Consider the following 14,864-nt stretch of genomic DNA (forward strand, 5'->3'; position numbering starts at 1 on the left):
ATATTATATATACAGTGTATATATATACAGTATATATTTAAATACTTGCTGTACTTTCTGTAAGACAATAGAGAAACTTTCAAACTTGAAGTGCTTTGTTACTTTATTCATACAGAACCAACACCAGGTCAGTTTCACGGTGAAATGACATTTAATCTTCCGTCTCTACTCCTGCAGTTTCAAATCTAGTCACCGTAAACATACAAAAGAAAACATTCCAACGACCCTCAAGTATTCAGAAAACATTGCATGTTGCATCTATTTTAGTGACTGACTGTCAGACTGCCAAAGTGTTTGCAGGTTAGATGACAAAGAACAGGACTTTCATGGAAAGAAATAAGAAAAACAGGGTCTGTAGTAATCTATATGGACACGGAGAGAGAGAGAGTGTGTGTGTGTGTGTGTCACGCTGGTCTCACATCAAAGAGGAAATGAAAACGAAGTAAGCAGACGACAGGCGATCTTATCTTGTGAATTTCTATTCAGTTTGATAAAAATAAATACAAGACTGGAGATAAATTAAGATGCAGTTACACAGAAGAGCTTTGCAATATATAATATAAACACAATACATACACTCTATATCTGGACAGTTACACAGCACTTAACCTTGATGCCACTGTTTTACGATTATCATCACATTTTATATCAAAACACTTTATTTTAGCCTGTTTTGATTTTTAAAACACAAGAACAATAAAATAAATGTATTAATGCCACACAACCCCGCGTCCGTCACACCGCTGCAGCGTGAACAGCAGGTGTGTGTTAGTACTGGATCAGACTGTAGCCTGCGTCCTGCACGGTCGAGTAGATCGTATCATCTGCAAGATCAAAATATCTTTAGTTTCACACTCACACGGTGTGAACGCATTGCATTCAAACTGAGTACTAAAGTATAAGCATTAAAGTACAAAAACATGTACAGTAAGTACTCATAATGCAGAATAAGATATATTATATTATTGTATTATAATTATTGATGCATTCTGCAGCGGTTCTGCACTACACGCTTGTTGTTGCCAAAGAATTCACGATATAAACCAAATTTAAGAGAATAATAATAATAATAATAATAATAATAATAATAATGCTAATAATAGTAATAATAATAATAATAATAATAATAATAATAGTAATAATAATAATAATAATAATAATAATAATAATAGTAATAATAATAATAATGCTAATAATAGTAATAATAATAATAATAATAATAATAGTAATAATAATAATAATAATAATAATAGTAGTAATAATAATAATAATAATAATAGTAATAATAATAATAATAATAATGATAATAATAATAATAATAATAATAATAATAATAATAATAATGCTATCAGTCAAATTCCTCTTTAACTTTGTTCATTGAGTTTTTGTGTCTTTTTTGGCAAATTAATTCCACTCATTTGTGAGGAATTATTGACACAATATTTATAATATGTGTAATATTAACATGATATCAGAAGCTTAAAATAGAAACACTCAAGTAAAGTGCAAGTACATCAAGATTGTACATAAGTAAAGTACTTTAGTAAATGTAATTAGTTACTTTCCACCACAGTATTTAAGTAAAACAAATATAAAAACATCCGCTTACTGTTGTGTGTGGGATCAGGTAACGGCCCCCTCCTGCAAAGTCACAAAACAAGGTCAGTGAGTAAAGAAGTGTGTGTAAAGAAGTGTGTGTAAAGAAGTGTGTGTAAAGAAGTGTGTGTAAAGTGCTGAATGTACAGATCCTGATCACCTGGTGATGGGTGGAGGCAGTCGAGCGGGTGGAGCTCCGGCTGGAGGCCGCAGACCGCTGTAGAAGTTCTCGTACACAACTGGAGCTGTTGGAGGGGGATAGTGTTCACAACCTGGCAACTGATGAAACAACATGTGTGTGTGTGTGTGTGTGTGTGTGTGTGTGTGTGTGTGTGTGTGTGTGTGTGTGTGTGTGTGGATGTGTGTGTGTGTGTGTGTGTGTGTGTGTGTGTGTGGATGTGTGTGTGTGTGTGTGTTCTCAGAACAGAAGCTGCCTGAATTTTAAAAACCTCCTTCATCCCTCCATCAGTGAAGCTCCTCAACTCAGGACACGAGGAGCGTCTGAAAGGAGGGTGTGTGTGTGTGTGTGTGTGTAGGTGTGTGTGTGTGTAGGTGTGTGTGTGTAGGTGTGTGTGTGTGTGTGTGTGTAGGTGTGTGTGTGTGTGTGTGTGTGTGTAGGTGTGTGTGTGTAGGTGTGTGTGTGGTGGTGTGTTGGTGTGTGTGTGTAGGTGTGTGTGTGTGTAGGTGTGTGTGTGTTGTGTGTGTGTTGTAGGTGTGTGTGTGTGTGTGTAGGTGTGTAGGTGTGTGTGTGTGTGTGTGTGTAGGTGTGTGTGTGTGTGTGTGTGTGTGTGTGTGTAGGTGTGTAGGTGTGTGTGTGTGTGTGTAGGTGTGTGTGTGTGTAGGTGTGTAGGTGTGTGTGTGTGTAGGTGTGTGTGTGTAGGTGTGTAGGTGTGTGTGTGTGTGTGTGTAGGTGTGTGTGTGTAGGTGTGTGTGTGTAGGTGTGTAGGTGTGTGTGTGTGTGTGTGTAGGTGTGTAGGTGTGTGTGTGTGTGTGTGTAGGTGTGTGTGTGTAGGTGTGTAGGTGTGTGTGTGTGTGTGTGTGTGTGTGTGTAGGTGTGTGTGTGTGTGTGTGTGTAGGGTGTGTAGGTGTGTGTGTGTAGGTGTGTAGGTGTGTGTGTGGTGTGTAGGTTGTAGGCGTGTAGGTGTAGGTTGTAGGTGTAGGTGTGTGTGTGTGTGTAGGTGTGTAGGTGTGTGTGTGTGTGTGTGTGTGTGTAGGTGTGTGTGTGTGTGTGTGTAGGTGTGTGTGTGTGTGTTATGTTACTGCACTACAATAGAGCGCTGCAGAAATTAGTTTTGCACTTCCTGTTCCTTCGTCTCAAAGTCAGTTGTGGTTTATTAATAAATATAAATTCCTGATATTCTTCGTGATTCGTGACTTTTGAAGCTTGCTTCTGCTAACAAGTGACTAAATTACATTTAGCTGACGCTTACAATAAGAGCAAACGATCACGAGGGTACGACTCCGAACAGCAAGAACCTTGTCGGTACATCAGTGCTACATACAGAAATAAGACAATGAGACGTCATCACGCCGAACATTAGATCAACATGTGTGATTATCCTGCCTTAACTCAGAGCCAATAGAAACATCCCATCGGCTTCACGTCGAGGGAACGCGGGCGACGCTAACTTCTGGCTCGTCCTACAAAGATACGTCCCCCCCTGCAGCGCTCGGGTGTGTGTGACGTGGCAGCCTGTATGTCTCAGACACATTTCCGTAGAGACAAATAAAGACTTTGACTTCCTGGTTCATTATTAACAGAGTGTGTTGAGTCCTGATTACCTGGTGGCTTGTCGTTGGTCCGCCTCAGGTTTACAAAGTGTCCAATATCTTCCTGGACATCACACTGTTCGAAGGACTTCCTCACTTCCTCATACAGCTACACACACACACACACACACACACACACACAGATCAGAGTCCAATGTCTTTATAGATAATGTTGGGAGGTGTGATAATGCAACACGTGGTCGACATCATTTGACATCTTCTACAAGAGGCTCAGAAACGTTACGCAATATGAACACCACTGATATTGTACTTTTGTATTACTGACTCCATATTATAGATTTTATTTTATTTTTTTGTAACTTTTAAATATTGTTTTTATATATTTTCTGCTTTCTTATGATTTAATTAATTTAATTAATTAATTAATTAATTAATTAATTAAATTAATTTTATTATTAATGTTTTTTTTTATTATTTTTATTTTTTATTCCGTTTATAAAAAAAAAGAGTTGTCTCACTTATGTTTTTTGTCACATTCAATGTATTTATATTGACGTAAGTGTTTATAGAATAAATACTGTTTGATACTGTTTGACTTTAATAGGATGGGGTCATCAGATGCTTTTGATTTGACTTTAAATACCAATAATAAGAAAAGGAAACCTGCATTAATAGATGTATTTAACCACAAGCTGTGAACACGACACTGACATGTCATCACCTCACAAAGTTATAAAGTGGATATAATGTCAGGTAAGTTTAATATTCTCTGGTTGTGGTCCCCTCCAGCTCCTCATGAAATATCTTCCTCTTTACCAGCTACATGCTCCACTTTGTTCCCCAGCTAGTCTGCTGACTGCTAAAGCGCTTAACAACAGCCCGAAGAGAATCATCACAAGACTGGGAGGTCTCTAAAGGTCGTGAGGCCTCACCTCATCGCTGGTCACGCACTGCTGCGAGAGCTGGTTGAGGTGAGTCCACACGGTGTTTCTCAGAAAGTTAATGCGCTCCATCGCCTGTTTCTCAAACATCTGTGAAGAGAACACAGAAGCATTAGGAAACATTCACAGGATGTGTGTGGAAGTCGAACTCTGTAAGTAATGAAGAAGTCTCACCTCGCAGGCTCTGACGTGAGCCTTCAGCCATTCATCTCGAACCTTTCCCACCGTGGACACGTTCTGAAGGTACAACCTGTCTGCCAATCAAACACATCACTGTAAACATCTTAACACTGCAGTCGCTCACACTGATGTTTAACAGGAACGTTTACCATGTTCACCCTCTTAGTTAGCGTGTTAGCATGGAGCTAACTAGCTCTAAACAGGAACTACAGCGGACGGGGATGGCGTTAGTCCTGCAGGAGCTGTGGTGAACATGCACGTGTGTACTGAATGTCGTTGCAATCCATCAAACAGATGCTGAGCAACATCTCTCAAATGTGAAGCTAATGGAGAGGAAAGGTCACCGGGTCAGTCAGAAGTTCATCCTCTGGGGAACAAATTTCTTGGAAGTTGTTGAGATATTTCAGTAGAAAACAGAGTGTGTGTGTGTGTGTGTGTGTGTGTGTGTGTGTGTGTAGGTGTGTGTGTGTGCAGCCGACACATGATGCAGATGTCTGTTAACCTACCTGCTTCTTCTGCATTCTGTTTCGCTTGCTGTGCCTTGGAGTAGAGCTGAAAGGTGAATAAAGAACGTGCGAGTGTCAAGTCTTCAGCAGATGACGAGCAACATTTTGCAGAAGTCACAGCTCGAAAAGATCAAATGAACAAACAGTACGCCGCTCAGACACAAGCAACCCGATACACACAGGAGGAAGTCAGATGCACAAAAGCATGAATTGTTGGGACACGTATGTTTTTACAGAAGTGTAATTAAAGTCTGTTTTCTAATGAATTATTAATAACTCGTTAATAAAGTTATGATGCGTAAATAAGCTTCCCCGTGCTGCTATGTTCTTTATTGGGCCAATAATACAGTTTACAGCAACAACTTTTATTATTATTGACAATCTTTAGATGTATTTATTCTTAAAGACTGAACTGATATTGCGACATGATTCAAGATATTAAAGGGAATGATCATTTATGCATCATTTATTCTCACTTTCATTGAAAAATATAATAAAGTTATTTAGTTTGTGAGGATTTGTACCAAAGAAAGATTTATGTTTAAGTCTGTAAAACATCTCTGCAGCACCACAAGGTAAATATTGCTGCCTCCTGCGATTAAACCGTCTTTAAATTGCAATAATATGCAACAAATAAAAGCAGCAAATCCAAAACACAACCCGTGTAAATCCAAAAAGGTGGAGGAATAAATGTTCCAAGTTTGAATGTCATTCTTCGCCTCCGTACCTTCTCCATGTGCTTGGGGTTGTTGGTGTTTCTGTTCACGTTCTGATCTGCTTCCTCTTTATCTCGGCACTTCTGCTCGTACGTCTTCTTCGACTGCAACACAGTTAGCATTAGCGTTAGCATTAAAGGTGTTAGCATTAAAGGAGTTAGCATTAAAGGAGTTAGCATTAAAGGAGTTAGCATTAAAGGTGTTAGCATTAAAGGTGTTAGCATTAAAGGAGTTAGCATTAAAGGTGTTAGTATTAAAGGTGTTAGCATTAAAGGTGTTAGCATTAAAGGAGTTAGCATTAAAGGAGTTAGCATTAAAGGTGTTAGCATTAAAGGTGTTAGCATTAAAGGAGTTAGCATTAAAGGTGTTAGCATTAAAGGAGTTAGCATTAAAGGTGTTAGCATTAAAGGTGTTAGTATTAAAGGTGTTAGCATTAAAGGAGTTAGCATTAAAGGAGTTAACATTAAAGGTGTTAGCATTAAAGGTGTTAGCATTAAAGGTGTTAGCATTAAAGGAATTAGCATTAAAGGTGTCAGCATTAGCACCAACAGAGTGTGTGTCGGTGGAGTCGTGGTGTTCTCTCCCCACATGTTCATTTGAATACTTCACGTACTTCTGCTTTTGACAATGAGTTTGATGGCATTAAGTGTGATTCACTTCCCAGACTGTTGACACAACTTCCCCCAGCAAAGAGGAAGAGCGGAGACAGGACAGGACTGGTGTGTTCACTGTTTTCACAACACAACTGAAACCCTAGAATCACGAGTGGACTAGAATGAGTTTGGTGCTGTCGCTTTAAGACCTGCAGATCTAAATGCAGTGCGTCTGTGGTTTGGCAGGTCAATCACTGTGCATCAACTCTGGTGATTCACACGTTCACACGCTCAATCTATAACACACTGCAAGTAATAACTAACTTACATCCATTGTCTTCTTGAACTGTGCAGACTTCTGTTTGTGCAGAGCATCCATCTGTTGCTCCATCTGAAATGACAAAGTGTTGTCTCGTCAGCCTGCAGAGACGCCACCACTGCGCAGCACACGGCTGATGAAAGCACCGACCTTCTTCCTCGCGTCTCTTTGTTTCTCTCTGAAGTCTTCCAGTTTCTTGGCCTCCTCCCTCATGCTCTGCGCCAGCTGTAAGTGCGACAGGCTGACATGTTCCGTCTCTGCGAGGGGAAAAGAAAACACGCGTTATATTCTGAGCTACACAGAAAACAGACGGTGTTATCACAACTCAAAGATGTTAAGCACTTACGTAGCTTGAACATGTCCAGGGATCGTTTCAATGTGCTTAGAAAGAAAAGGAAAAGACGATTAAAGGGTTTCACACAAAAGAAGTAAACGACTTCAAAGCATCCTCTTTATGAAGCAGTCGGGACGATCAGGCCTCCATCACCACCTCCATCACCACCTCCACGAGGAGCAGATACAGATACATGACTTTTCACTTATGGAGACGGCCATGTTGTAGGTCTGCGCTCTCCAGCTGCTCTTCTACCTTCTTTTGTTTCTCTTAATGAAACTGAATACGATGTTTTATCAGACGTTTCATTCACAAATTCATTATTTCTTTTCGTGAGAAATACAAAGACCAGCTAAGAGTACCTTTAATAGAAGGGGTTATTATTAAACCACTGTGGTTTAATGAAGTAAGTGATGTTCCTGGTCTCCCCCTCCCCCCTCCTTCCTCCTCAGAACAAAGTGACCGCTGACAGAAAGGGAACTAGGCTTTATGATGAAGAAACACTGACACACAAAATCTGACAAACTAAAACAACATTATTGAAGACAAAAATAATGCAATCTTCCTTTTCACTTTCAACCACAGAGTGAGAATGATCCCACGCTCGGTGTCCAGACTCTGCTTTCACCGCTCGTTCTGCAGACGCACTGATCATGTCCGTCCCGCAGACGCACTGGTCATGTCCGTCCCGCAGACGCACTGGTCATGTCCGTCCCGCAGACGCACTGGTCATGTCCGTCCCGCAGACGCAGACGCACTGGTCATGTCCGTCCCGCAGACGCAGACGCACTGGTCATGTCCGTCCCGCAGACGCACTGGTCATGTCCGTCCCGCAGACGCAGACGCACTGGTCATGTCCGTCCCGCAGACGCACTGATCATGTCCTTCCCGCAGACGCACTGGTCATGTCCGTCCCGCAGACGCAGACGCACTGGTCATGTCCGTCCCGCAGACGCACTGATCATGTCCTTCCCGCAGACGCACTGGTCATGTCCGTCCCACAGACGCACTGGTCATGTCCGTCCCGCAGACGCAGACGCACTGGTCATGTCCGTCCCGCAGACGCAGACGCACTGGTCATGTCCGTCCCGCAGACGCAGACGCACTGGTCATGTCCGTCCCGCAGACGCACTGATCATGTCCGTCCCGCAGACGCACTGGTCATGTCCGTCCCGCAGACGCAGACGCACTGGTCATGTCCGTCCCGCAGACGCACTGGTCATGTCCGTCCCGCAGACGCAGACGCACTGGTCATGTCCGTCCCGCAGACACACTGGTGTTCTCAGGCTCGCTGTCCGCAGATGTGCTCCAACACAGAGTAACAGTCTCAACACGGAGGACACTTACTTCATCTCGTTGTATCCACACACCTTCTTGGACAAACCAAGGAGATCTTTGGCGTACTTCTCTTCAATGGATGCTCTGAAACAACCAGAAACCAGACGTGAGAGAACACACAGAACCCTTATTTACCTGATACATTGCAAACTGTCAAATGTCAAATATGAATTTATGAACTTATTTATATCCAAAACAACCCTGCTGCCTGCTAAATGCGAGTTTAAATCCAAAGCTTTGATGCACGCATGGAAACAGACAAGGACACCAGGAAATAACCGGTGGGAACTTTTAGTTCTGATGCTGAATATTCCTTATCATTTTATGGAGTCTGCATAATCAGGAAGTCAAATAACAAGGTGCTTCACTCGGGATACACAACAAGGGGTTTCTGTGTCTGTGAACCTTTTGCACGCATGCATTTCTGCACAAATGAAATCAATGAACATACTAGTTATGACAAATAGTACGCATGCACTGGTCATGTTTTGCATGCTAAGTACACTACATGTTATAATAAAACATTGTATTTGCTTTATTTGTATTCATACGTAGCACACGTGATTTCTTGATGTTCTTACTTCATACCACAAAACACTTCAAGCATGTTTCCATAGTGCTGCTTTCTGTGTGTGTGTACAGATTAGTTATCACATGAGGAAGGAGGAAATTCCAATTTGAATGTGAAACTTTGTATGCCTGTGTACATAATGCTGCGATACATGAAGTGTTATGAAATGCTCGGAGCTTCAGTAGAGCAGCTATAAACCTGGTTAACTGCAGATTTCATATAAAAGTAGAGCAACTCTCCCAGATCAGAATATTACCACAACAAAAGTTTGAATTTTGAGGAAATTTGCAGGTTTGTTCACAGCAACCAGCGATTATTCTCCTCATTGATTATCTGCAGATTATCTTCTAGATGAATCGTTTCTATAAAATGTGAGAAAATAGTGAAACAAGTCCGAGTTTCTCACAGTCCAGCGTTTGTCTTTAAATGTCTTGTGTCCAAAACACAAAGATTTTCACTTTAATATGATATAAAACAGAGAAAAGCAGGAAAATCTCCATATTTGAGGCTGAAAACAGCTTTTTCTGACTTTACTTTAACGATTCATTGATCAGCAAAACAGTAATTGATTAGTCGACTAATCGTTGCAGCGCTAACATACTTTCTACATCGACCGATTGTTGACTTTTGCACGAAGGTTATTTGTCTTTAATACTAATATTTCTTCCTTCGATTGGCAGAAGGCTGCACCGCTGGAAAAGTGTCAAACTTCAAATCCAGCATGTTATATATTCTTAAAACTATATTCTTAATTAATAATATTAGTGTATTGACATTGAACACTTTAGATAACTTTGTTGAATATTAAAGATAATATTACTAAAATAAATAAATAGATATTAAACCATTTCTGTATTAAAAATGTTTTTAATTAAAGTGCAGTTTTCCAATGATTCTCTCTTTAACTAACATAAATAAAAAAACATTATATAGTGCAGCCATACTTTTTATATTCATAGTCTGAAAATAATGTTTATTTTTAGCTTTGTTGTCTTGTTTTTCGCTGAGTGTCTTTTTCTATCTTCCCGTAAATGAATCTGCGTGAAAGTAAACTGAAAACCACTTCATGTGCACACACACACACACACACACACACACACACACACACACACACACACACACACACACACACACACACACACACACACACACACACACACACGTTCCTGCCTCTGATATGCATCTCATCATTACCTGGCCTTCATGAAATCCTCCACCTCCTTGCACGTCCTCTTGCCTTCATTGAGATACTGGATGATGGCATCATAGCCACCGGTGCAGGTCAGGTCAGAGTTCTGTCACAAAGACAAGATGCTTTAGAAATGCTGTCAGACCTGCACTCTGACACACACACACACACACACACACACACACACACACACACACACACACACACACACACACACACACTCTAAACTGGCTTTACTCTAAATTCACACGGTGAAGTTTCGCAGGACGACGCGACACGCAGACATAAATAAACACTTCAGCATTAAGGTCTTTGACACAGAGATGTAAATTGATGTTTTGAAGTGTACTTCTCCGTGATTTAGGTAAGCTGAGGGTAACAGCCTATAATCATCCTCGCCATGTCGAAATCAGCAGCTTATTGACTTTCTATAAAAGATATGAAGCCATGTAACTGATTAATAATTACACAACAGTCTCTAAGAAATGTGTCGAATATACTAAGTACTGGATTTATTTGACTTTAACTGAGTGTTTCAATTTTATGCTACTTTTTTACTACATTTAAAAGGTAAATATTGTACTTTTTAATTCACTACATTTATATTTTGTACATATTTAGCCATGTATTACATTATTACATCTAAAACATGTGATCAGATTATAGAACATGATGCATAGCTGTAGATTAAATGACCCAACAGCATATACAGTAGATTAAAATGAGCTTCACCTCAAACAACTACAACAATAAAATGCAATTTACACATTAATGCAGCAGTAAAACATGATACAATAATATAATATATAATAGTAAAACACTAGGGGACATTTTTCTGCATTATACTTCAGTAACATTTGCAATACAGGACTTTTAAGTGACTAATGCGTGGTATTAGTACTTTTACTTAAGTAAAGGATCTGAATACTTAAACCTACCAAAGCTGTTTTGTTGATGCCAAACATAAAAGTATTTTAAATTCCCAACACAACTGAGAAACTACAGATAGAACAAGTGGCAACACATATCCTAATTATGATTTAACTTTCGAGAGATTGCGACTTTTTGTTCCACTAAAACGTCTGTTATTAAAAATAATAATGAGTAAATAAACAGAAAACACAGCTCTACAAACTCACCCAAAAGAAATCCTTGAAATGAAGGTTCTTCATGTTCCAGCTGGTTGAGCTCGTGAGCTGACTGAAAGTCACTGAAGCTGTTTGTTTGCGAGGGCCGGGCAGCCGGGCGACTGACGCATGCGCAGTGAGGATTAATAAAACTACATCAGGATCGTGTGCACGTGCGTTGAGGTTTTTGATAACGAATGGGAATTTTGTAAAAAATAAAGAAACATCTATTTTATGTATGTCAGCACATTCTGGAAAAGATTGAGGATTATTTAAATCAATCGTAATAAAGATGATAATATTACACTATTAAAAAAACAATTTAAAAGAAGTTCAACGAACTGTCAATTTTAATAATCTTTTTGGGGAAGTTACACATCCATAAAGCCAAGATCTAGAGGAAATAGAAAGTTAAACTTTTCACAATGTGCTTTGAATGTGCTGCCATCTGGTGAAAAATACAGGTTTGTACAGAGGGTATAAGTAACGTTAAAAAGCATAAAGAAGTATGTAAAATACAATATATAATGCACAGAGGTTGAAGAAGTATTCAGATTATTTACTTAAATTAAAGTAGCAATACCACACTATTGAACATTCTTCTTATTTATTTTTTTGACTTTATTTCTTTGCACGTTATAATAATATAAGTACAGTAATAGAGCATCAGTGGATACAACGAGCAAGACATATACAAAAGTAAAAGGAGCAAATAAAAGCTAAATTAGACGCATAAAACCATTAATGATGAAGATCAGCAACCGACGAGTAAGAATACATGTGCTGACTATTGCTATGTTTATAGAGTTGGGACATGTCTGTTGGCTCACAGTGAGCAGAGTGGTTTGTTGGTTTGCTGGGGGGGGGGGGGGTCAACACGTGGAGCAGAGTGTGTCTGTGATGCTTGAGCCTGGGAGACTGTCTGTGAGTTATTCATGTGTCATGTGCAGAATGTTTGAAGTTTGTAACTTTTGGTCTGAAGCTAGTTTAATCTGTGCTATTTCTAGCTAACAGTGATGCTAATGATAGCTAATTCTTTTAATAGTAGTATGTGTGTCGTTTGTACAGTTATATGTTATGTAAAGCCTGCATACTTCTGTGTTTTATTTCTGTATTGTTACAGTTTTACAAAGTAAAAGAAGAACAGTAAAGTCAAGAAAGCAAACCTTGCATCTTTATTAGAGGACTTTTGCATGTTAGCTAACTGTCTAGCTACGCATAGGGATACGCGCTGTAAGGGCAGAACAATAAATAAGTCATGTGAATTAAAACAAATTAAAAAAGCAAGAATAAATTAAAAATATATTTAAGATCAATGAAAAAAAAGATATGTGAGTTAAAACAAATCAAAGAAGTAAAGATAAAATAAAATAATATGTAATATATATATATATTACATTTTGCTTAAATATTATTTAATATTTAAAATAATATTTAAGCAAAATATAATATATATATATATTACATTTCACTTAAATATTATTTTGTGAATTAAAACAAATAAAAGAAGTAAGGATAAAATAATATTTAAGAGAAATTAAATATATATATATATATATATATATATATATATATATATATATATTTTATATTTCTCTAAAATATTATTTTACTTCATCCTTACTTCTTTGATTAGTTTTAATTCATATGAATTAACACACACACACACACACACACACACACACACACACACACACACACACACACACACACACACACACACACACACACACGTGAAGACAGTGGAAGAGACTTCTTGCACAAGATATTTCCAGTGGAACAACAAAACAAAGTGTGTTGAGGTACAGAACGTCACATGACTAGTGAAGGTACAGTAACTCTGATCAACATGTTCCTCTTTGTACCACCTTCTGCATGTGGCAACAAAACACGTTTTATGACAGTGTTATCGGCGGCGAGTCATGTGACCATTCTGCAGATGAACTTGATGTGTTTGACATGAAGGGTGGTGCAAATGAACTAAGTATTGTGTTTAAGTACATTTAGCTTAACATTGTATGTGATTTTACATTAAAGTAATGGTCATTTTACTTAAGGGGAGATAGGGTATCACATTTAACTAATACCTATCAGCATGAAACTTCCCCAGTTCTTTACTCACATTAAGACAATTATCTTTTGTATTACAAGTTCTCTGAAATGTCATGTTTGAATATGCAAATGAGGCTTTATGTTATTAAAAGTCAAAGGTTTGTACAGATTCTGGATCTGTCTTTGTATCACTCCATAAATCACTGAATCCTGTCAACACACAGAACTCTGTGCATCTCCTGCATGTAGTGAGTGTAGCGTGTATAACATGAGCTGTGAGTGACATGTGAACAAAGCCCTCTGCACAAAGCTTCAGAATATAGAGAGGAATGAAAGTGGAAAGTTTGGTGTATGTAAGTGCTGCTGAAGTGGAGACTTCTGCTGAAGAGTGTGAGAAAAAGCTCCTTTAGAGAAAAGCTCCTTTAAGATATGTATTGTAACATTCATACATGTTGTACACACTACAGGTGAACAGGTCATACATGTTGTACACACTACAGGTGAACAGAGTCATACATGTTGTACACACTACAGGTGAACAGAGTCATACATGTTGTACACACTACAGGTGAACAGAGTCATACATGTTGTACACACTACAGGTGAACAGAGTCATACATGTTGTACACACTACAGGTGAACAGGGTCATACATGTTGTACACACTACAGGTGAACAGGGTCATACATGTTGTACACACTACAGGTGAACAGAGTCAAACATGTAACTAACAGATATCATGAAGCTTCCCCACTTCATGACTCACATCAACACAAGTTTATATTACAGGTGTTTAATATGTACATGAGGCGTTATGTCATGAAATCTACACAAAGTTAGAAACACAAACCCCTGAATGTGTATTGTGTAAGTTTTCTTTCCACTCGTCTGAAGGAAGACGTGTTATGGAAGCAACATAGCGCAACATCTCAAAGACCAGAGCATGAAAACAATGTCTTTGCCTTCAGTAAAGGATCTGAATTTCACTTTCCTGCAGTGATAGACTTCTGCTTATGCTCTTGTCTCATTTCTCCTTATATGTACATCAGTAAAGTTACAACTTTCTGCAATCCTGCTCGTCTGCATGTAACACCTTTAACACTTCTTCTCCTTACATGGCATCAAGCTGCTGTCACTCAGCCGCAGCTCAGCTCAGATCACCTGACCGTAGTTTCCCTGGTACTTCCCTGTTTCGACAGACAGGAAGTGCTCGCTTTGATTCAAGCCCTGACATGTTTGTGATGTCTGCACTGAGCAGAGAACTCAGACGTCATATTTTAGGAGTTGGAAAGAATTGCAGTGCACATGTTGACGTTGCAAAGGTTTGAGTGAGCTCCTGGTGTGTTCAGGAACACGCCCTGGTGCGTGTAACTTAATTAGAGGCTGTGGAGAGAATGCAGTGAATGAAAGTTGTTGATGTTAAAGTGAATAAACTCTTTCTATTGATCCCACTGTTTCTGTTTGTACCATTCCTAAAATGACACTTGCTCTACATTCTGAAAAATAACCAGTGTGTCTTAATATCTTATCACCGTCAGCCCGCGAGGACACAAAATCAGCCGCTGATGAACTGTTGTTGTGCATCCCAATCATACACGCACACAATAAATCTTTATGGGATTAGATAAGTGTGGGTTCTTAATATTCAGCCTCTATCTATGGTACAGCGTGG

General features: G+C 39.0%; 1 protein-coding gene across 1 annotated transcript; it reads right to left on the minus strand.

Annotated features, from left to right (window-relative positions):
- Positions 1-85: 85 nt before the first annotated feature.
- Positions 86-11,284, minus strand: pstpip2 (proline-serine-threonine phosphatase interacting protein 2). Its single transcript, XM_029444649.1, has 14 exons — positions 11,154-11,284; positions 10,020-10,120; positions 8,264-8,338; positions 6,929-6,963; positions 6,733-6,839; positions 6,592-6,654; positions 5,682-5,774; positions 4,955-5,000; positions 4,443-4,522; positions 4,260-4,358; positions 3,379-3,475; positions 1,757-1,841; positions 1,610-1,641; positions 86-824 (listed from the first exon to the last, which is right to left on the minus strand). The coding sequence occupies exons 1-14, from the start codon at positions 11,184-11,186 to the stop codon at positions 769-771; spliced, it is 1,002 nt and encodes a 333-aa protein (XP_029300509.1). The 5' UTR covers positions 11,187-11,284; the 3' UTR covers positions 86-768.
- Positions 11,285-14,864: the final 3,580 nt, after the last annotated feature.

The sequence above is a fragment of the Cottoperca gobio genome, chromosome 12 (assembly GCF_900634415.1).
Source record: "Cottoperca gobio chromosome 12, fCotGob3.1, whole genome shotgun sequence".
Classification (NCBI taxonomy): Eukaryota; Metazoa; Chordata; class Actinopteri; order Perciformes; family Bovichtidae; genus Cottoperca; species Cottoperca gobio.

Excerpts from the sequence above, each read along its gene's own strand:
- pstpip2 (XM_029444649.1), bottom strand. The coding sequence starts at position 11,186 with ATGAAGAACCTTCATTTCAAGGATTTCTTTTGG. Across the intron at positions 8,339-10,019 it reads GAGGATTTCATGAAGGCCAG|AGCATCCATTGAAGAGAAGT; the intron begins GTAATGATGAGA and ends TGGTTGTTTCAG. Across the intron at positions 4,523-4,954 it reads ACAGAATGCAGAAGAAGCAG|ACAGGTTGTACCTTCAGAAC; the intron begins GTAGGTTAACAG and ends TTTGATTGGCAG.